At 37.1% G+C, this 24,277-nt stretch overlaps 1 protein-coding gene across 2 annotated transcripts in view; it reads left to right on the top strand.

Moving 5' to 3' along the window:
• The window catches only part of RELN (reelin), a 496,941-nt gene that overhangs the window by 139,138 nt on the left and 333,526 nt on the right, over positions 1-24,277 (top strand). For both annotated transcript variants that reach the window (XM_032402324.1, XM_032402325.1), the window contains exon 3: positions 9,521-9,656. In XM_032402324.1, coding sequence (XP_032258215.1) covers positions 9,521-9,656 — 136 coding nt within the window. The remainder of the gene's footprint in view (positions 1-9,520; positions 9,657-24,277) is intronic.

Genomic DNA, 24,277 nt, shown 5'->3' with positions numbered 1-24,277 from the left:
CTGGTTATCCAACATTTTTATAAAGTTTCCCACATTGTGAGTACCACCATTCCAAAACAGAATTCCCACACTTCCTTTCTAGGGGTGAAGGCATGTAACTTAGTTTCCTCCTATCATCTAGACCAGCCCTTGTGGGACTTGGATACAGAAAACTACCTTATGAGCTGGGGACTGAACATGGGTTTATCCATATTCAATCAGATGCAGTCATGGAAAGTTCTTATATATTTTTTTGGAATAGCCAAGGTGAATGTTCTGTTATTTTAGTCCAAATATGGTTGATGTCAGGGAGTGGGTGGTGCCAGCTATTGTTTTATGTTGGACTGGTTCTGTGGACTTCACTCCTTGCTCTCCAGCATCTAGGTTTATTTCTGGTTCTGTGGACTTCACTCCTTGCTCTGCAGCATCTAGGTTTATTTCTGGTCCTGTGGACTTCACTCCTTGCTCTGCAGCATCTAAGTTTATTTCTGGTCCTGTGGACTTCACTCCTTGCTCTGCAGCATCTAGGTTTATTTCTGGTCCTGTGGACTTCACTCCTTGCTCTGCAGCATCTAGGTTTATTTCTGTGTATCTCCCAGGGAAGCTGCCTCATCTCGCTCAAAATTCCTTTAATTAGCTAGATTGTATTCTGTGGTTTGCAACTGAGAGTATCAGTAGTTACCCAGGGCTTTAGTGATATTGTATCTTATATAAAATAGAAATAACATATGATCCAGCAATTCCACTTATAGGTAGATACCCAGAAGAATTGAAATCAGAATCTTGAAGAGATACCTGCATTTTCATGCAGCACTGTTCACAATAGCCGAGGTATGGTAGCAACCTCAATGTCCATCAATGGATGAATGGATAAAGAGTATGGTATATACTTACAATGGAATGTACCATATGTGACAAAATGGGTGAACCTAGACCACATTATGCCCGGTGAAATAAACCAGTTACAGAAGGACAAATCCTGCATGATTCTATTTATATGTGGTATCTAAAATAGTCAAACTCATGGAAGCAGAGAATAGAATGATGGTTGCCAGAGAATAGAATGGTGGTTGCCAATGGGGCAAAGGGGAAGTGGAGAGTTGCTCTTCGGTTGGTATCAGGTTTCAGTTATGCAGGATGTTTTGTTTTGTTTTGTAAAGAAAGGCTTGCCGAGGCTCTTTCCAGCCTCCCACATTGGCTTGGGTTTATATCTCTGAAGCCTTTTCCTCTTTGAGTTTTTCTTGCCTGCAAATGTGTAAAATCTGACTTCCAGCCTGGAAGTTGTAGTGTGAATCCAACGTGCACCAGGGCAAGTCAAAGGAGCAGGCACCAGGTAGGGAGGCAAAATAGAGTTCTGGATAGGTAACCAGTGTGGTGCAGTCAGTTTGGAAAGGCTAGCGGCAGACAGTAGTAATGATTACCTGCCGGCAAGCAGTGGTTAGTGGGGGAGGGGAGGTGGTATGCAGTGTTAGGAGGAGGGCAGCAGAGGTATACTTTGAACCAGTGGATCAGAGAGCTTCAGTTAGTGCAAACTTTTACATAGCTCTTTGGAAAAGTTGCTGCTCTGTCAAACTCAGTGGCCATAGACTTAAGGGTAACTGAATGGCTTTGCCCTTTAGGGGAGCGCTTTTGACCTAAAGATGTGTCACTCACATCTATATCTCATTCAGAGATGTGCCTACCAAGAGGACAAAGAGTATCCAATAACTATCTGATGAGAAATTAAGGTGTTTGGATGGGGTTGATGGAGGAGCACCTAAGCTTGTGTCTAGAGAAGGGGTCCTCTTCCTGCTTACTCTCAGCTGGTTTGCTCTCCATCACTGAGTTTGGACGGGATTTCCCTTGGATCAGGACAGGGGTTGGTCCCAGAATTGAGGTACTTCCACCTAAGGATACAGGTAATGCCGGAAGAAGCCAGTGCACAGTGTAAGATAGAAGATGTGATCAAGTGTCATTCACTAGCTCTGTTATCCTTGTAAGTCACTTAATTCTCCTTGGTCTCCAAAATGGGAATGATAATATTTAACACATACAGTGCTAACTATGTGCTATATACTCATTTATTCTTTGCGACCACCCTATTACTATCATCTCCATTTTCCTGGAGAGGAAACTGAGGAACAGAGTTTTTGAATAACCTGCCCAAGATTCCATAGCTCCTCGGTGGTGGAACAAGGATCCGAACCCAGGCAGACTGGCTCCAAGGTCTGTGCCCTCAACCCTTCCTGACTACTGTCCCTCCAGTACTAGTAAGGCAATAATAGGGCTACAACCCCGGGCACGGAGAAGGCATTTGGTAAATGGCAGAGCTGGGAAAAGACCAGAGAGGGAGGGCAACAGCAGTAATTCTCATCTTTGTAACGGCAGTGAGTGAGGAAAGAATCAGGTTGACTAGGAAGAGCATCTTTTTGTGTAACTGACAAGAGGGGTGGAAATAGCATGAATCCTCATACGTTTTCTAACTTATGCCCATAGACATACAATTTCAGAATGGTCTTAAAAGGTTTTAGTGCTTTTTTGCTTCTAGACTTACACCTGAAACCAAATGCCTTTAAATCAATGTTTTAAAAATTACACATACCCAGGGTATATATGCGAGCATGTGTGCACGAACTATTCATTATCTAGTAGCAATACTCGAGAGCCGTTCTTTTCATATCCATTTTCATCAGGCTGGTGCTTTACAGATAAGCTGCAATAAGGATGTTTTCAGAAAGTTCTGTGATTACTTTTCAGCCTGTAAAATCGTGTTTAGCTTTGTTGAAATGTTTGAGTACGTTGACCTAGCGAAGAAGGCAAATAAAAGACAAGTCAAATTCTGTAAGTAAACATTTATTCGTATTTAAATCAAATGAAAAGATTTAAAAAATGACTAATATAATTCATTTTCCCTGTTCACTTACAATATAGCACTAACTTGCCAAACCAGATTTGCAGCAGGGTCTATTTTTTATTAACTGATGGAAGCCTTTAGATATCCCTTTTTTTTTTTTAATTTTGTTTTATTATGTTATGTTGGTCACCATACAATACATCACCAGTTTTCAATGTAGTGTTCCACAATTCATTGTTTTCGTACAACACCCAGTGCTCCATGCAGTACGTGCCCTCCTTAATACCTATCACCAGGTCAACCAATCCCCCCTTTTAAGGAAAGAGCAAATGATAAAAATACAAGAAATTAGAAATCACCTTAAATATTTGTCATCTTCTGCTTTTTATGTAGACATAAGTTAATAGATTACTAAAACTTCCTGACAGAACAACATTCTACTATACTTTCTGAAAGTGTTTGAAATGATAAAATAATATTTCTTTTAACGTTTCATCATTTTTATATATGAAGGCTACATTTTTCGCAAACAAAAATCTGTAGTACTAAGGTACTTGCCCTTTCTTTGGCAATATCTCATCCACGGATATCTTAGTGCTTGAAATATGTGAAAAATAAACTAGGGCAAGTTTCTACCCACTTTCACACTAACCATGACAAATCACACACTAAACAGATTTGAGTAGTCCACATCTTTAATCTACAAAATATAGAATAAACCCAACATGAATGTGTAACTTTCCCACTACATTAGTTATTTTGGGTAATGAAGTCTTCAGTGTGCTTCTTGGAAGTGAATGGCCTACATTTTTATGAGAATATGTGCATTTTGTTTTAGAGATGGGAGAAATTATAGAAATTTTAATTACAGTTCTGAAGATCCAAGGTGTGCACATTAAAAGCATAGAAAAGTATTCCTGTGGGAAAATAGAGTTCATGCAAGGTTTAGTCACAAACTTAAAATAACTGAAGACTTGTCAAGGAAAATGACATCCCAGAAGGCAAAGAAATGTGTATCACTGTCTTAAAAGGAATCATGGAAGCAACTTTAGAACAATTAAAGACACCATGAGCCTAATCTTGCAGAAGTATAATGTGGAGAAAGGAAACTCTGGTACAGATTTATATCCTCTAACCACAGCGATCATTAAGAAGACAAATATTGATATTTTTAAACTAGATACCCAGTGGTTTGAATGACTTAATGAATTTAAAGCACCCATACTATGTCAAAGAGTAATATTGACTCTTTCTAATATAGAAATTATAGATAGATGTGAATATTCTATTTTTCAGGTGTATATACACAATATTCAAAAGGAAAATACCTTTATAACATGGATGCTTTAAACTCTTGCTAGACAAGTTATCAATCTTGTAGCACTTCAGAGTTTGAAATTAGACTTTATTTGCCCAAAGTTAGATCAGGAGAGGCATACTTCTTGAAATGCTTATTTTCTCTCATAGTCCATAATATACTTGGAAAAGTATAGCTTTTTTCGTTGAGGAAGAAGTTCCACATGAACACTTTTGTACGAGAGTTTACGCATAACCACAGCAATGAAAATAAAGTCTTCATTATTACTATGGTACACACATATACACATAATAAGTATATATCTCCTTGATATACATGTAATTAAATTCTATTATCCGATTTTCCTTTTTCCAAGTAATATTAAAAACTCAATATGTATCCTATTATCCAGCACACAGCAGGGAAAGCACCATCATAAATTTAAATTCATTATCAAAATCAAATTTCAGTTTTCCCAAGAATAGGTTCCCAAATCACCTACGTTAATTAGATGGTATATGTCTTTCATGACACAAGCCATCAAGAAGATCATTGTGGTGGAGGCAGTAAACTGTGTTTCATAGAACACTGGAAGCTGAGCCTGACTGTTCTTCTCATTCTCATTTTATATTTGCACCTCTGCTCATTATGTCTGCCTTTGTGAGATGTCCTCCCATCTTTCTTTTATTGATTTAGATTGTACTCAGAGAGCTTTGGAACTGAAGGGCGTCTTAGTGATCAAGGACCAGCAGTTTACAGATGTCAGAACTGAAGCTTGAGAGGGGGCACCATGACAAGGTCATTCAGCTGTGTGTGGCGGAGTGAGGGGACAGTCTCTTGATTATACTCTGCTGCCTCATGTAAATAGAAACAAATGTGGGAAATCTTGGCTTTTCTCTCAAGACTCAGCTCAGCCTCCCTCTTCAATAGCGCCATTTCTTGACTGGATAGCAAGGGCATTGGTTTGAATCCAGGCTACACTCTCCACTTTCTCTATGACCAGGAATACGTTCTTTTATCTCCATTGCCTCAGGGTCCTCACAGGTAAAGTGGAGAAACTAACAGCTCCTTCCTCACAGGGTTGTTAAGAGCCTCAAATAAGTTAATGTTCATGAAATGCTTACAATAGCACCAGGCCATAGTAAGTGCTCAATTAAGTATTACTATAACCATTATTATAATTGTTTCTATTAATGACTCTTCTCCTATTTCATAATTTTTCACAAACACAACTTCATTTAGCACTTACTTATTTTCTAGGTGTTTTATTTAGAATGTCAGTTTGCCCCAGTTTTCTCTTTCCAGCTCAAGTTATTTCAGGTAGGGACCGTGTCCTACGTTTCTTCTGTGCACCTCCACAGGGCCTAACAGAATGTTTGAGCCAAACTAGGTATTCTGTAAATACTGTTGTTTTCTGCTGGTTGATACTAAGATGAATAGATGACTAATAGCTGCAACTCTGGCCAACTTTTAGATATTTTCAAAGAAAATGCCAATTAAAATGTGGTAACCAAGATATGGAAGCAACTCAAATGTCCATCCATAGATGAATGGGTAAAGAAGCTGTATATTGTATATTGTATATATGTGATAGAATGTTAGTGGCAAAAAAAGAATGAGATCTTGCAGCTTGCAACAATATGGATGGACTTAGAGGTTATAATGTTAAGTGAAATAAGTCAGACAAAGACAATTACCATACAATTCCTCTCATATATGGAATTTAAGAAAGAAAACAGACGAACAAACAAAAAAAGAGAGGGAAAAACCAGATTCTTAAATACAGAGGACAAACTGGTGGTTGCCAGAGGGCAGGTGGGTGGGGGGATGAGTGAAATAGATAAAGGGGATTGAAAGTATACTTGTGATGAGCATGGAGTAATGTATAGAATTATCGAATCATTATACTGTACACCTGAAACTAATATAACACTGTATGTTAATTGTACTTCAGTTAAAAACAAAAAAGAAACTGTGATGGCAGTATAATATGCCAGGGCTCTTTGTTAAAAAAGCAAAGACCACTGTGCACTCCTAGTATTTGAAGGTACATAATAAGGCCCTCAGAATACATGGTTCTAGGAGTAGTGGGTAAAGGATTGAATATTTTGCATTACTGTCAGGGCCCTTGTGTAAGACACTTCTGGATACTTTCAAACTGTTCTATTGGTATCATATGGGTATTGTTCTATGCCCTGAAGCCTGGACAACATCTTACTAAGACAAATTTTTAATGCATGTTCTTGGCTACATATTAGCATTGCTTGGTGAGCTTCTGAAACTCCCAGTACCCAGGCTTTATCCCAAACCAGTTAACTCAGAATCTCTAGGAACCAATATTTATCCCATCTCTTCAGATGATGCCACTGTGCAGGCTTGTTGGCAACTACCGTGCCGGACGGTTGGATTGCAAGAATGTTGTTCTCTGGCAAATTTACCTAGAGTGGGGCATGTCCTAATTACAACAATATAGCTTTTTTTTTTTTTTTTTGTAAAATATTGTGAAGTAATATGCAGCCCAGACATTGACTCACTTTCTAGGAGGGGTTTTGAAGAATCGGGAGATATTTGAATGTGAATCCTGTCACCAAGGCTGTGAAACCCTGAAGCCTTATTTTGTTTGATTCATTTCCCTTCCCACATGATAGTGGCTGGAACTTTTGTTTTCCTTTTTGGTCAGGCTGACTCCTGCAGATATGTCATTTTCCACATACACACACAGGATTTCTGCTTTATGCCCAACCAGAGCAGAGTGGCAATTCCTGAGTCATGGCTTGTGAGTCTCCTGCGGCACTCTGTCATTTCCTGGGTAGTCTCTTCTCCTCCCTAACCTTGTGGTTTCTCTGGCTTGATGAATTTTGTCTGAAGACGTAGCTTAAAAAAATAAAAACTTGGATGAGAAAAAGGGCATCGTTAGGCTATGTCAAAATACAGACCTGTTTTTCTGTTTCTTTGTGCAGTATGACCTATTCTTTTATTCTGGAAGATTCTGTTTCACTGGGTAATGTAACATATGTGATACCTTTTCTATTGCTTTTAATTTTTTTAGTTAAATCATTCTTGTATTGATTCAGAAAAAACATTTCTTGAGTATCTGTGATGTGTCAGGCATTGTGATAGTTGCTTAGAATATAAAAATTAAAGACCTAGTCCCTCACAGGTCAAGTGCTATGATGAAGCATGTATGAACTGTTATGATGACATGTAGAAAGGGCACCTATCCAAACATGGGGCAACTGTACTCCTATGTATTGGATCATTTAATTCTCACAATAACTTTGGGATGGAGCGGACATGGTATTTCCATTTTATAGACAAGAAGACTGGGTCTCAGAGTAAGTCATTTACCTAAGTTGACAAAGCCAGGAAGTGAATTTTTTATTTAATTGCTCATTCCTGGCAATGTTTTTATTAATATTGTTATTAATAAACTGTTTTTAGAGCACTTTTAGGTTACAGCAAAACTGAATGGAAAGTATAGACATTTCCCGTATGCCCCCACCTCCCCCCACGACTCCCCACTATTGTCTGCCTCCTGCATCACACTGATACAGTGATACATTTGTTACAACAGATTAACCTATCCTGACACATCATTATCACTCAAAGTCCCTAGTTTGCATTAGGATTCACTCTTAATGTTGTACATTCTGTGTGTTTTAACAAATATATAATGACATGTGTCCACTATTGTAGTATTAAACAGAATCATTTCACTGCCCTAAAAAATCCTTTATGTCCTGCCTATTCATCCTTGCCTCCCTCCTAACCCCTGGCAACTGGGGATGTTTTTCCTGTCTCCATAGTTTTGCCTTTTCCAGAATGTCCTATGGTTGGAATCATGCAGTATGTAGCCTTTTCAGATTGGCTTCTTTCATTTAGTAAAATGCATTTATTTATCCATGTCTTGTCATAATTTGGTAGCTCATGGCCTTTTGGTCCTGAATAGATACTCCATTGTTTGGATGGACCACAGTTCCATTCCATTCACTTAGTGAAGGATATCTTGGTTGCTTCCAAGCTTTGACAATTATGAATAAGACTGCTATATACATCCATGTGCAGGGTTTTGTGTGGACAGAAATCTTTAATTTATTTGGGTAAATATTATGGAGCATGATTGCTGGATCATACAGTAAGAGTATGTTTATTTCTGTAAGAAAATGCCAAACTGTCTTTCAAAATGGCTGTACCATTTTGTATTCTCACCAGCAATGAATAAGAGTGCTTATTGTTCCACATCTTCACCAGCATTTGGTGTTCTCAGTGTTTTGCACAGTGGCTATAATAGTTGCAAAGTGGCATTTCATTGTTGTTTTAATTTGCAATATTCTAATGATCTATGAGGTTGAACATCTTTTTCATATACTTACTTGCCATCTGTATATTTTTTGGTGAGGTGTCTTTTCAGGTCTTTTGCCTATTATTTTAAAAAATAGAGTTATTTTCTTATTGTTGAGTTATTTATTAATATTTTATATTGGAGGTCAACCTAAGAGAATCATCTTCTTAAAAAAGAAAAAAAGCATCTCCGGGTAGCTCAGCTGGGAGCTGACCTGGCACTTACAGCTAGGCTATGGTATTCTCATGTGGAATATAAACAGTTTTACAGAACATCAACATCAGACAAGGCCACCTTGAAACTGATGGCTTGAGCCAAAACCAAGGCCACTTTGTAATCATACCTGAACACAGACAAAAGCAAGAACATGGTGCAAATCACAAAAGTGACGATCCCCCTCTCCATGCTAACATGACTTTTATCGATCACAACTTTAGCTTATGTCATTCCTCATGTCTCCCATATACAATTTAGTAAGGTACTCTCTGATAAAATTGCCCCCACTTTCTGATAGCACCAAATCCAGAAACAAAACCACCTACCCCTGTAACCTCCCCAGCAGGATTGGGGGGTCCCAGGATGCGGGACTTGTAGTACTAAGATCAGGAAACTCTCAGGACAGCTTGATCATCCTGTTCTCTAAAATAACCTAACACAAGCCCAAATAGTTTAACAAACCTTTGCTAACGTCCTCTTACTGAGATACTTCCCAGTTCCCAATAATATTTGGTCTCGTTTGCTGTAAAGACTTCCAGTAAATCCAACCTCGTTATACTATAGGTATGGTCCTGGTGGTCTTTGGTGATGGACAAAGACCAATCAACAAAATCAAAGGAAAACAACTACTATAGCAATGAAATTAATAGATTAGCCCTTAACAAAAATGTTTAAGTTATTAATATCCTTCTAACAACAGGACACGGAAAATTGCATAACTTACAGGGTGGCCAAACAGCATGATGAATCTTAACATACAAGAAAAATGTCCAGAAAATATTGTTAATGCCATGATAAGAAAGACCGTGTTTTGTTGTTTTTATGACAACTTCTCTTTCTTTCTGTCTCTCAGGGATCATGTCTGACCACCAGTTTGGTAACCAGTTTATGTGCAGCGTGGTGGCCTCTCATGTGAGTCATCTGCCCACAACCAACCTCAGCTTCGTCTGGATCGCTCCACCTGCTGGCACCGGCTGTGTGAATTTCATGTAAGTACCCAAAGTGTCTGTGACCAGTAGGGAAGGCAAATATACCTCTCATGGGATGAGATGTAGGCTAAGTATTTAAATATATTATTTTAACAGGTTTGACCTTAATTAAAGCCACTAATTTTGGTGTCAAAAAGAGGTCAAGATCATAAAAAAAAGATAACTTGAGCAGTATATTTTTGCATATTTCTTTATACTTCAAGAGATCTGAGTTGGATTTTAGCTGACAAAAATACACAATCAGATAAAAGTATGTAAAGAAATTAAGGCAGTAGGAAAACAAAAGTTTGGAAAGTAAGATGAAAACAAATATTAAAAAATGCCATGAGGCTCCATCCATGTTTTAGAAGAAGATCACAAATTTAGCTTTCAGCTTTCTGGCCATTAGTGCCAAGAGAGAAATGTGATCAGTTAGGTGAGTGATGGTGGTGGGAAGTCAGGGAGTCCATAGAAACTTAATGACCCTCTCCTATGCCTTCATTAAGAGGAAGCTGGGAAATGTGGTGAACAATGTTCCAACAGTGTCCTTAGATATTAACATTGTGCTACGGTTCAAAGGCTGTGACTTGCTCCATCTCTCAGTGTAAACTCTACCCCTGCCCCTGCCCCAGGATCTCCACTCCTCACACTTCTTAGTCTTCTCTCTTTTTTTATACCATTTTTTACTTTTAACACATAATATACTTCATTTATTTGATTATGTGTATTATTTATTGTCTGTCTCTTCTAACTGAAATGCAAGTTCCTTGAAGGCAAGAATTTTTTTCTGTTTTGTTAACTGATTTGCCCCAACTGTCTAGAACAGTCCCTGGCACTCAGTACACACTCACTCAATATTTATTTAATGGAGGTAAGCCAATGGAATAAGGCCAAGGGCAGTTCAGAAACAGCTATTCTATGGGCAGTCAGGCAAAAGAGAGCTGGAAGGCATCTTGAATGGTTTTCTATTCTGAACCTTCTGCTCAGACAACAACATCCCATAAAACCTGCATAGTCTAAAATTTACCACTACTTTTCCTTCCCCTTTAATAATATACAGTTCAGGGTCAAGGATTCCTATGGCTCCCACAACACCGATTATATATTTTCTGCCTATCCTCTGGGTTACGCAAGCTGCAAACATCAGATTAATCCTATCCAGCTGATTAACATTCAATCCTATCATTTCTCCTTCAGAAAGTTTTTCATACTTGAACCTTTTTCTTCCAGAACCTTTTGCTAAGGTGATTACAGTAGCTTCCTAAGTGATCTCTTCTCCTCCAGTCTATCCTGGACATTGTCGTCTAGTTAGTCTTCCTAAGGCACAATCTTGATCACAGGAAACCAGATACTTTAAACCTCCTTTCTGAGGACCAGCCCTTTGGCTTGGGTTTGAAGAGTCTTCCCAGTCTTGCTGTGTATCATCTTCTGTTTTATCTCCCGTGTGCACGTCCTGATGGGGCACAAATTGCAGGACTTCCCACAACCCCGTAAACATTCCATGTCTTTCTCTTTCTCCATGCTTTTCCCTTAGCCCAGAATGCTTTTTTCTCCTCAACTCCAGTTATTAAAGTCCTACTCATTCTTTAAGGCCTGTTTAAAATGCCAACTCTTCTATAAAGCTCCAAGATATCAACAATAGAAGTGACGTGTAGGATCGCATTTTGCTTGTAACTCTGTTGTAATGCTGATTATATTTTACTGTATACTTATTCGAGTTAATTTCTTGCCTTTGCTATTAGATTAGGTTGGACAGGGATACATTTTTATTTCTTTGTGATTCTCCCCACAGTTGGTACAACACCTCATACATAGATATCACAGAAGATGACCCTTGAATTAAATGATGTTCAGTGTTGTCTTTTCCTTTAGTTTAATAGTGATCTCTGACTCTCTCTTTTGGAATGCTCTATCTTATTCATGTTGGCACTGGGAAAGGTAATTTAAATTCTTGCCCTGCATAACTTCTTCATTTAAGACAAGAATTACTTTTTTGAAAGCTAGAACACAAAGGAAATCTGTATTAGCAGCATACAACTGCCTATTTCCAAGTAGATATAGTTTTGAATTGAATCTGTATAAAAGTGATATTTGGTAGCTTCTGGCCTCATTGTTCCCAGGGTCCCAAACTCTGTTTTCTTCTGAGAAATAACTTAGGTATTTTTTTTAAAGATTTATTTATTTATTTTAGAGAGAGTGCATGTGCGCCTGAGCAGGGGGAGGGGCAGAGGCAGAGGCAGAGGGAGAGGGAGAGAAGCAGATTCCCTGCTGAGCACAAAGCCCAATAACGTGATTCTCAATCTCAGGACCCTAAGATCATGACCTGAGTCAAACACTTAACCCACTGATCCATCCAGGCACCCCATAACTTAGGTATTTTAAGTCTTAACCCAAACAATGTTTTCTTAGAAAAATACTGTCTGGTCAGAAGTAATAGTTACCGACTGCAAAGAAATTCATATGCCCTCACCCATATTTCCCAATGACATTTTGATGATGCAGTTTGTACTTTTTAACATTCTTTTTTCTTTTTTTAAGATTTAATTTATCTGTTTTGAGAGAGAGCACGAGAAGTGGGGGGAGGGAGAAGCAGACTCCCTGCTGAGCAGGGAGCCCTAAGCGGGCTCAATCCCAGGACCCTAAGATAATGACCTGAGCAGAAGGCAGATGCTTAACTCACTGAGCCACCCAGGCGCCCCTTAGCATTCTTAATAAGCAGTTAATTCTTCGCTTATTATAAGCCATGACTGTATTGAATGTTACTTTTGGGCAGGATGCTTTTGTTGATCTCTTTTCCTAATTAGTTTGTGAGAGAGTCCAGGAAGACTGAAGATTGAACATGGGCCACAGAAGCAATTTATTTGAAATTTTCTGAACCAAGTCTTGCAATTCCTTGCCTTTGTTTCTTTCTCCAGTATTTACGATGTGTTCAGTAGAGCTCTATATAAGAGTTAGTATTTGTAATTAGTATGTGCCCAGCAATACTTGAAGGAGATGGTTAATGTTCAACATTAACTTTGAATATTAAACAAAAATAAAATAACACAAAGCCTATGGCATTTGAATGTAAATATACCATAATTCTCTCTTTTCTGACTAATCCCCAAAATTAAAGCTGTTATTTTTTTTCTTTTTCTTTTTTTTTTTTCTTTTTTTTGGAGAGGGAGATGGGGAGGGATAGAGAGAGAGAGAGAATCCCAAGCAGGCTCCATGCCCAGCACAGAGCCCAGTGTGGGGCCCGATCTCGTAACACTGAGATCATGACCTGAACTGAAATCAAGAGTCGGTTACCCAACCAACTGAGCCACCCACACGCCCCAAAACTATCATTTTTTAGGGGAGGAAGAATTACTTTTTAGAAATTAAATTTTAGCCATGCTTATATGCTTTTGTAATATATTTTATGTAACTTTTTCACATTGTGAGTGAACATGTGCTCCATATGGTTCAAAGGCTGTGACTTGCTGTATACTTATTCGAGTTAATTTTTCACATGTGTTTTCTTTTTTTAACTGGACTTTATTTTTTTATTTTTTAATTTAATTAATTTATTTATTGAGAGAGAGCGGCAGGAGAAGGGCAGAGGGAGAGGGAGAGAGAGAGAATCTTAAGCAGGCTCCAGTGTGGAGCCCAACATTGGGCTCCATCTCATGACCCTGAGATCATGACTTGCGCCAAAATCAAGAGTCAGATACTTAATCGACTGAGCCATCTAGGTGCTCCTTACCTGGTCTTTAAATCCCCCAAGGTCAGGGACTATGTATAGTCCCATTATATACCTAAGAAATCCCAATGCTCAAACTACAGACAATAGAAGGCCCTCAATAAATATTTCTTAATAACTAATAATGATATCATCTTTCATTGACCTCAAGATACAGATATTTTACATTTTGGAAACTCTGAAGTAGAGTTCATCTTACCTTTGATGGCATCTTACAATTATAATTGCCAGACCTAATTTTATTTTTTAATGTCTTACAACTGATGGCATCTTGGATTTGAAGAAAACCAAGCAACTAATATTTATCATTTACCATGTGCCTGGTCTCAATGAAGCTGGCACTTAAACTGACACTGCACCCAATTTTTATAATCTGGTATTAGCACAGCAAATGTATGATGCACACTCTGCGATTTTAAAACCCAGTTTTCTATTTAAAATTCTTTAAAAAAAAAACAACCCATAGTAAGAATTATGGAACATTTGAACTAAAATCCAAGACAATTGTATAATGCACTGTGCATGTTTTTCCTAGAGAAAAGTAAGTGGCACACTATCTGACTAAACCAGGTTTCATTGATAAACCACTTAGCCACATAGTCATTTGGGCCAACGGTTTACAGCCTTTCTTGTTAAAAATAATGGAGTAAGAGACACGGAAGAGAGGCTGTCCTGAGGATAAAGTTATTGGCTGCTCTGGTATAGATGTATTCAGTGGATCAGTAACTAAAATTATTTTATCAATACTTTATGACACCTGTTGCTATCATTGACATTTTTTAAAAAGATTTATTTATTTATTTGAGAGACAGAGAGAGTGAGCAGAGGGAGAGGGAGACAAGCAGACTCCACACTCAGTGTGGAGCCCGACTTGGGTTCAATCCCACACCCCTGAGATCATGACCTGAGCCGAATTCAAGAGTCAGATACTTAACCGACTGAACCATTCAGGCGCCCCAGATATCATTTACATTTTAAGTGATAATTTCACTCAGAGAACTGCTAAATATTCAGATCTTACATCAGTATGGTTTGTCTTTACTTTTATATTTGATTAGTCTTAAGTGACTAGCAAGCCTCAAGTTTATTTTTTTTATTATTTTTTTTAAATATTTATTTTTTTAAGATTTTATTTATTTATTTGTCAGAGAGAGAGAGGGAGAGAGAGAACAAGCAGGGGGAGTGGCAGGCAGAGGGAGAAGCAGGCTCCCCGCCGAGCAAGGAGCCCCATGCGGGACTCGATCCCAGGACCCTGGGATCATGACCTGAGCCGAAGGCAGACGCTTAACAGACTGAGCCACCCAGGCGCCCAAGTAGGTGCTGTTCTTACCTCAGTTTGCAGATGAGGAAACTGAAGTACAGAAATGTTAAATAATTTGCCTGATATCACTCACCTAATGGTCAACACAGCCTGGATTCAGAAGGCAGTCCAGTTTCAAGCGTGTGGTTTTTGCTCTTCACTGTAGTTGCCTCTGAAATGATCTCTTGGCTATTTCATTATGGCAAAACATCACGGCAGTGATACAATGAAAATTATATGGAGTTGGTAGTTGGTATCAGCATCTCTCAGATTTTTTAAGTGACCAATGTGGGTTTCCTATCCTCATTTTGAAATCTATCTCTAGATGAGATGTAGTAATATTATCTAACTCATTCAAACATCAAGAGGCATCTGTTTATTTATTTAAAATTTTTTAGTGCCAAAATATTTACTGAAAGTTTTCAAATCTTTCAAAAACGTTACATAAAGTGAGCAAACACAGGGAAACTGATGACAAATCAGACGTTGAAAACTAATATCTGGATAACTCAATGAAGGCATGAAGGGGAAAAAGGAATATCTGTGAGCATTTGCTATGTTCAGAACAGTATAGGGGCACCTGGCTGGCTCAGTCAGAAAAGTATGTGACTCTTGATCTCGGGGTCATGAGTTTGAGCCCCATGTTGGGTGTAGAGATTACTTAAATAAATAAAACTTAAAAAATAATAAAAAAAATAAAACACTATATTAGGCTCTTTTACAAATACAAGAGGCACCTATTTAAATTTCTGAAATGTGGAGAACATTAGGTTTATATGTCAAACATGAGTTTTATCTTGATATAGTATGATGCAGGTTCATTCTTTGGACGGTGATTATATCCTATCCCTTATCACGAAAGGATTCCATTAGGGAGGGAATGTGTGTATTAAAGACAAAACTTATCACTATTAGATTTAAGTTTAATGGCTTGGACAGAGATGCTAACATAATATTGGAATTCAAAGGGAGCAGAAAAGATCAGATCTGTGCCCAAATTAGTGACAATTTAACCGTAAGTCAAATCCCTCAAAACTAGGAACTGATGTGAAACAAGCGGTGTTCTATTTAAGATACTGAAGCCACAACAAAGAGTGAACTCAGGCCAGCAAAGAGGTACACAGGTGGACTGTATCTGAACATTTGACATTTTAAAGGAAGATTCTCCTAGAAGACTAATTTTTTAAAAGTATACTAAACAAGAAGACAAAAAAAAAAACCACATCATTTAGAAAATTGAAGACAGCAGCAGTTTCTGAATACCAGACAGGCTGAAAATCATACAGATGCACAGATTTGAGGTGCTGCCTTGAGTATATCTCAGAAGCCTTTAATTTTTGATGAGAGCCATTCCACTGTGTCTGGAGGATTCCTCAGGAAAGATAGTATGGTTGCCCATTTATTTCCATCCATCAGAAGGAAGCATCACAGATGTATTTGCCTTGTTATTTAAACATTTGAAATGAGATCAGGGACGCTCCCATGGGTGCATTTATTGGGAGTGCATTCATACCTACAGATAAGGATGCCAACAGTTGATACATACAAATGTTATTTTACTTTCTAGGTTTACGTAGCTTACTGCAAAAATAAATCCCTTGTCATGGAAGGCTAACATGTTTGTATCCACACTGTTCGATAAAACCAGATATGCTGTTTTCCATAGGAGGAATTTTATCTGTCTCTTAACTCACATTTTTTTCTGATGGTCTAGTTTTCTTTTTTTAAACAGACATTTCCCAACCCGAGACAATTATTTCGGTGCTGCTCAAAAATGTACCTTTGAATGACAGGATAAAAAAAAATATTTTCTGCCCTTAAAAGTGAATGGCTAGGACCCTGATGGTTCTCACTCCCTGTAGGCCCCTGTTTTTCATCAAAGTTAAGTAGCCAGTTAGGTTCGGACAAGGAGACACAGTCTAAGTTCAGGGTCTAATGTGTGTTCTTATTTATCAACTTTTTGGCAAATGAGGTCAAGATGCTGCCTGGGGATTTAATTTTTAATTTTAGGGAGTGTGATAAAATGTTGAGATAAAATATGTCCATTTATCTCCAGGAAGGTCTAAAGAAATTATTTTTTATATTAATTATACAACGTATTTTTAAAAATTTAACAGATATTCAAAAGGCAATACCAACCCCTTTGTATTACCTGTCTTCTTCCTTCTCATCACCTCCTTCTTCCAAGAAGCCACAGTGTAAAAAACACAGGTTCTGTTAGGGCAATTTACTGGAGTTTCATAGGACAGTTTTCTTTTCATCAGAATCATAAGACCATCCGAGAAGTAGAACTGCTTTATAGTGAGAAAATTTTTCTATTTCAGTAATGAAATATGTTTAGGGTCCAAAGATGGACCTGCATCTGTGAAGTCTATCCCACAGCAAATAGTTGTATTAGTGAATTTGTTCTTTTTTAAATCTCTGCTTTTTTTTTTCTTTTAGGTAGAAATACCAGTTTTTCCTAATGTTAATTCTAGAAGCAAAAACAAAACAAACAAAAAAGCAAGCTTATAGCAAACCCATCCTTTTATTCTTCCCTTCCCTTTCATGTAATGGAATCATAACTTGCGAAGGGTACTTAAGTAAGTGGACTGAGGTTTGGAAACCACAAGATGCTCTTTATTATGAGGCCTTGTGGTTTAGATGGGATTACTACTCCACTTGGCACTTATTACTTGAAATCACATGGATCATTTGTGAAAGCAAAAAACACCAAAGTCGGTAAATCTAAAAGCTTTATGTATTACAATTCTTAGCACTTCTCTGTATCTAATAGAAATCTCCTAAATGAGATATGGGCAGAGATTTGGGTTATTTCTTTATTAATAGAATTGATGAAACCAGTTTTAGAGGCCTTATGTGAGAAATTATTATTTTTTTTCAAATTGCCTACGCAGTCAAAAATAGTGATGACAAAGATGTCTGAGAACCAGGTGAATAAATTTTTCTCATGGCAGCAACAACTCCATGGTTTGCCAATACAGTGACTTGGATAATATATACTAGCAGCCAGATTTTATTTAGCTCTACTTTTTTTTTAATCTCTGAATATTAAGGCATGATTACAAACATGAAGTAGATTTTTGATTGCTTCTTCCAGATAAGAATTTTTTAAAGAACTTATCTTGTCCACTGTGACTTACTTGGATATACATACAGACATACCTCGCTTTATTGTGTGTCACTTTAGTGCAATTAACAGATACTGTGACTTTTACAAATTGAAGGTTTGTGGCAACCCTGAATCGAACAAGTCTGCCAGTGTCATTTTTCCAACAGCATTTGCTCACTTCATGCCTCTGTGTCATGTTTTGTAATTCTTGTAATATTTCAAATTTTTTCATTATTATCGTATTTGTTATGATGATCCGTGGTCAGTGATCATGACTCGCTGAGAGCTCAGGTGATGGTTAGCACTTTTTGGCAATAAAGTATTTTTAAATTAAGGTATGTACTTTTTTAAAGGCACAATGCTATTGTGCACTTAAAAGACTACACTATAATGTAAACACATACCTTTTATATGCACTGGAAAACCAAAAAATTCGTTGACTCATTTTATTGTGATATTTGCTTTATTGCCATGGTCTGGAACCAAACCTGCAATACCTCTGAGATTATGTCCGTATGCATGTATATGTTTATATTTATGTATATATTTACATACAGACATAGATGTATATTCATATATATGCATATATATACAAACACACGCATATATTCTAGAATTTGTTTAGAACTATACTTTCTAATACACTAGCTACAAGGCACATGTGGCTATTTATTTATTTATTTTTACATGTGGCTATTTAAATTTAAGCTAAAGTCAAATAAAATAAATAGTTCAGTTCCTTAGTTACACTAGCCGCATTTCAAGTTCAGGAACCACATATGTCTAGTGACTATTATATTGAACAGCACAGATCTGGAACATTTCCATCATTACAGAAAGTTCTAATGTGTAGCCCTGAGAAAATCTAATTAATTATCTTTTCCTCTTATGTTACCTTAACATTTACAGAATATAACCATGTACTTCAAAGGACATACAGAAGGAGGAACGTAAAGCTAAGATTTTGCAATGGCCCTGTGAACTTAAAACATTATAACTGCTAACCTGGCCAAGCAGGGCAATTTTTTTCGTAGAAAACTGGTTACCTAACTGTTCATTTTTTTTTAAAGATTTTATTTATTTGTCAGAGAGAGAGAGGGAGAGAGAGCACAAGCAGGGGGAGCGGCAGGCAGAGGGAGAAGCAGGCTCCCTGCTGAGCAAGGAGCCCGATGCGGGACTCGATCCCAGGAACCTGGGATCATGACCCGAGCCGAAGGCAGACACTTAACCCACTGAGCCACCCAGGTGTCCCTACCTAACTGTTCATTTTAATTTTGTTTGCTAAAGCAGAAATTTCTATGGACCTTAACTTTATGGGGACCTTAACTCTATGTAGGCCAAGTGTGACAAGTGGGGATCCCCTCTGGTTACCTTTTCATATAGTGCTCAGGACTTAGTACCACTCTTTGGCTGCTCTGGGCTAAGGCACTGTTCTTCTCCCTGACCCCACCCTTGGGTCTCACCCTGCCTGTCCCCCCCATCCTCTGCCGCAGTGTTTTAAGTTCAGGGCCTTCTCAAATATTCCCTTACCCTATGACAATTTACCACCGTGTACCTAAGATTTAAAATGAGCATGTCTAGAATGCTAATCATTAATATGAAAATAAGCAATAATGAGGTTTGGAATAGCATTTGATGGTGATGATGATGATGATGATGGTAGTAAAAATACCAATTTCCATTTCATGAGCACCTGTATCCCAGGCAGCCTATTCAGATCCTGTACCTTCCTAGTATCACTATTACTGAAGAAAGAGCTTGAAGAGCTCACAGAAATAGGTCTGTTTTCATCCAAAACATGTCCTTTTAGCTGCTATCTTATATTACTGCTCTCTGTCACTGTTAAAATAGTAATTGTAAAGATAGTGTCGCAACTTGAGAGATGTTTGGAGTATTAAGTGACAAAAACATAAAAAAATGCATTTCTACTATTTCAAACACATTAAAATTATGTTTGTAGAGGATTTCTGGCATTGTGGAAGACTGAGCTCTCATGGCAGGAGCTCCTTCTATTAAAATCACATAGAAACTTTAGATAAATGAGTAAGCATTTAAAATACATATAAAACTGTTGGAAAGAAAGTGAAGACACAAGGTGCCAGAAGAAAGGGGAGGTATGGAGACTGGATCAGGAAGTTGGAGCGGATATCATGCGGGTCTATGGGTATTTTAAACCTGGATTTAGGTCCTAGGCCTGGAGTTTTAACCTCAGTGGGATCTGGAGCCACCGCTGAGAGCCTTTTCGAAGACAGCAGGAGAGAGGGAAGGAGAGGGAGCAGGCGCTGGGCCCGCTGCCTGAAGCCTGGAGCCTCAAGTATCATCCAGCTCTGCCTGGGAAAACAGCAAAGCTTGTCATCAGACTGAGACTTTTGGTAAAGTAAGCCACTTACGAGAAACTAAAATTCTCTGTGTGAGGAGTCTGACTTCACTTTACCTTATTAACCTGGTATAGAACATCAAGTTAAGAAAGTAACATCTAGGGGCACCTGGGTGGCTCAGTCGGTTAAGCATCTGCCTTTGGCTCAGGTCATGATCCCGGGGTCCTGGGATCGGGCCCTGAGTTGGGCTCCTTGCTCAGCTGGGAGTCTGCTTCTCCCTCTGCTGCTCCCCTGCTTGTGTGCTCGCTCTCTCTCTGTCCAATAAATAAATAAAATCTTTAAAAAAAAAAAAAGTAACATCTAATGGAAGTTTTAGAAGGAGAGAATAGAAAGAATGAAGACAGACCTATTTGAAGAGATAATGGTGGGGAATTTTCTAGAACTAAGGAAGACGTGAGTCTTTTCTATCTAAGCAACATAAATAAAGTTAGCATTGAATCAGATCATGGTGAACCTTCAGAGCATCAAAGAGAAAAATCTCAGAGGCAACCAAAGACAAAATGTAGATTTCCTGTCATTTTAGTCTGGTAGTGGCTTTCTCATCAGCAACAAGGGATGTCAGGAGACAATGGAACAGTATCTGCAAAGTCGTGGAGGAAATGCATCGTCAACCTAGAATTCTGTACCTAGATAAATTATCAGTTAGGCATGAAAAACAAAATAAAGACATTAAAAAAAAGAGACTTGATATTTTTACCACACACAGAAACAGACGATTTTTAAAGCAAGCTTTTAAAAGATGTGCTTTAATATTGTGATACAAGAGTTAATAATAATTAGCAAGTGTGTTAGAGATTCCAAATAAGCTTTGGTTATGTAAATAAATTTATATACAAAATATACACCAATAACTATTTTCAGATAGAATTTAAAGGCAAAGAATAACTGAAATACTAAGCAACATGAGTGTGAATTGGAGGAAGGAGAGAAGTCAGTATTAAAGTTTTCTAAGGTCCTCAAATTATTCTGAAAGAAAGTTATAGACGTAGTTAAAAACATAAATGTGTAGAACTGAAATAGAAGTATAACTTCCAAAACAGGGGAAGTATTGGGGAAAAGATGAAAGAAAACTTAATCCCTCCAAAGAAAGGAAAAAAGGTTACCTTCAAAAGCATAGAAGTATAAAATGTAAGATAAATAAGTATATATAGTTGACCCTCAAACAACACATGATATATAAATTTTCATGCCTAACTGATAAATAAGTATATAGTTGACCTTCAAACAACACATGATACATAAATTTTCATGCCTAACTGATAAGTAAGTATATAGTTGACCCTCAAACAAAGCACCAACCCCCTGCATGATTGAAATCTGCATATAACTTTTGATTCCCCCGGAACTTAACTAATAGCTTACTGTTGATCAGAAGCCTTACTGATAACATAAACAGTTGATTAACACATATTTTGTATATGTATTAAATCCTGCATTCTTACAATAAAGTAAGCCAGAGAAAAGAAAATGTCATTAAGAAAATCCTAAGGAAGAGAAAAAACATTTACAGCACTTTATTGTATTTACCAAAAAAAAAAAAAAAAAAATTCCCCCTGTAAGTGGACCAGCACAGTTCAAACCCATGCTGTTCAAGGGTCAACTGCATATATATATTTACAATAAATATGAACAGATTAAATTAACCAGTTAATACACTTTGACTTTCAAAATGTGATTATAAAAATCTAGCAATGTTCTTCCAAGAGGCAAACCTAAACATAATGGCACAAAAACATTGAAAGTAAAGAGACAGGAAAAGATATACCAGGCAAATTCTAACAAAAAGGAAGTCCGTGCCACTATATTAATTCCAGACAAAATAAGCAAAACATAATAATATTAGAGATAAATATTAGGGGTAATTTCCTAGGGACAAAATAACATTCATATAGGTAAAACTGAAGGAAAAATGCAAAATTGAAAACTACCTTTGAGGTGACAAGATACTGAGTACGTATTTTCTAATATTTCAAATGCAATAGTATTATAAAATTATTTGGACAAAAATTCTTTAAAAATTATTTCTTACCTGTACCCCTGAAACAAATAATATGTTATATGCTAATAAAAATATATTAAACCTCAAAAAAATTATTTCTTGAATGGATGAATGAATGCATGCATACATAAATGAAAAATTGCAAGAATGCACAAATGTACCAGAAGACTGTATTAGAGAATTAGGACTTATATTCTGCTATTTAAACCTCCAGATACTGCACTGATGATGGCTGGCTTTATATTATAACATTTTAGGCATTCTGGAAATAACAATTTGGTCATTTAACAAAACTTTATCAATAACTTAAAATTCTGATTTGCAATTAATTTTTCTCTAATAATTCAAGTGATATGTAAATCCTTCTAAATAATAATTCTGACATCTTAAACATGTGGAATACAATATTTCTATTGTTAATTAAGCTAAATAAGGTATCTCCTGTTTTTGAATGTTATTTAGACTAACATAAAATATAAAGTTTAATATTATCGATAGTATTTTTTTAATTGAAAGGCTCAAGTTCATGTAAAACTTTGCTGTTAAAATTTTTTTAAATAAATGCAGTTTGAGGAAATAAATTTAAACCACATATTTTCTGGAATTTTAAGGTAACCTTTTTAACATTACATCACTGCATTTTCAAAAGTTGTCTTATTTAATAGCACTGAGAAATAAATATTAAAATTATTTCCACTTCCATTTTAGCACTTCACAATATTGAGGTCAGGTTTGGCTACCCACATTGACAAGTCCTAAGCTGGACTTGTGTTTGTCAAATGTTCTCCATTTGTTCCCACTATTAGTATTTAGAGAAGGGATTAGGAATAATATGAGCTTATTAGTTATCTGGGCTGACATATATTTCAAAAGAGCAATGTCCAAAAATATTATACAAATGATAAACAGTAGAAATGCTTCTAATTAAAAATGTTCGCTGTGGTTGCAAAGGAGCCAAGATGGTAGGTCCCTTAATCAACCTCTGGTTTTAACTTAAGCAAATATATTGAAAGTAAGGCTGTAAAGCTAAGCTACATAAGCCTTTCTTCTAAATCCGCCTGCAGGCATTAATGCTCATATTTGAGATGGCATCCTTATTTGCTAAGTGCAAAGATGGTTACAAAAGAGCTTTTCTCACTTTGAGGATAAAAGCTAAAGTATTCTTTAATTTTGGTTACTGCCCGGCTCATCTTAACACCATAATAGTTATTTGGCTCGAAACCAAAAAGTAGCAATACAGTGCTTACATGTCTATGGATCAAAATTAGATGAAAAATTGCTGTTTCTCATCTCCAAAGCTATTTGCTGCACATTTTATAACCCTCAAGATGCCTTTTGTAATATGTGATAACAGAACCAACTGCAGCATCTGCCTGGAAAGAGATTACTTTAATTATGGACTCAGTGTCCTATTTTCTGCAAGTGATCCCCAGAGACAGGCTTCCTGCCGGAGGAGAGGTGCAAGGATGCACATTAAAGCCTACACATCAACCACAAAGGGGTGGATAAAGTGAGACAAGGACACCCATAAACCGCCTTCATTTTCCTAGTCTGTGATGTGATGGAAGAGTCTATAGTGATAGGTTTTTAATTATTCTAGCATCTGTTGTTATGGACTTCTGATGGTGAGGGCAAGATGAGCTTATAAAAGAGAACAGAACCTTTGACAAGTCTGTGAAGGAAACAGGCTGTATTAAAAAGGTTTGGTAAAACATAATTTTCTTTCAAGTTTTCCTTCCAAATTGAAAAATATATGCGCTGTATCAGTTACTTGCTGTAATATTATTAGAAAGTGAAGCTAAGTGGCTTTCTTGTCAACCCCAGTTCTGGATAACACATCAAGTGCCTCATTATTAAGAATTCATTTGCTATTCAGTATAATAGAGCTGCTCATAATGAATTTCATTTAGAATCAGTGTGTGTGTCTTATGTATTTCCATAGAAGTTCTTTATAATTTAACATTGATTTGACATTATGAGTGGACACTTAAAGCAAATTGTTACCTTGTTCGTATTAATTACAGAATTAGACTCCTTGATGAATGAGCTTTTGAGAATGAGCGTGTGGGCTTACTTTTTAAAAGCATAGCACATACTCATATAGGATATTTGGGATTTCATCTGATTTC

The sequence above is a fragment of the Phoca vitulina genome, unplaced genomic scaffold (assembly GCF_004348235.1).
Source record: "Phoca vitulina isolate PV1807 unplaced genomic scaffold, GSC_HSeal_1.0 scaffold4, whole genome shotgun sequence".
Classification (NCBI taxonomy): domain Eukaryota; kingdom Metazoa; phylum Chordata; class Mammalia; order Carnivora; family Phocidae; genus Phoca; species Phoca vitulina.
The sequence above is the reverse complement of the archived record's forward strand: the minus strand, read 5'-3'. Positions and strand labels throughout refer to the sequence as shown.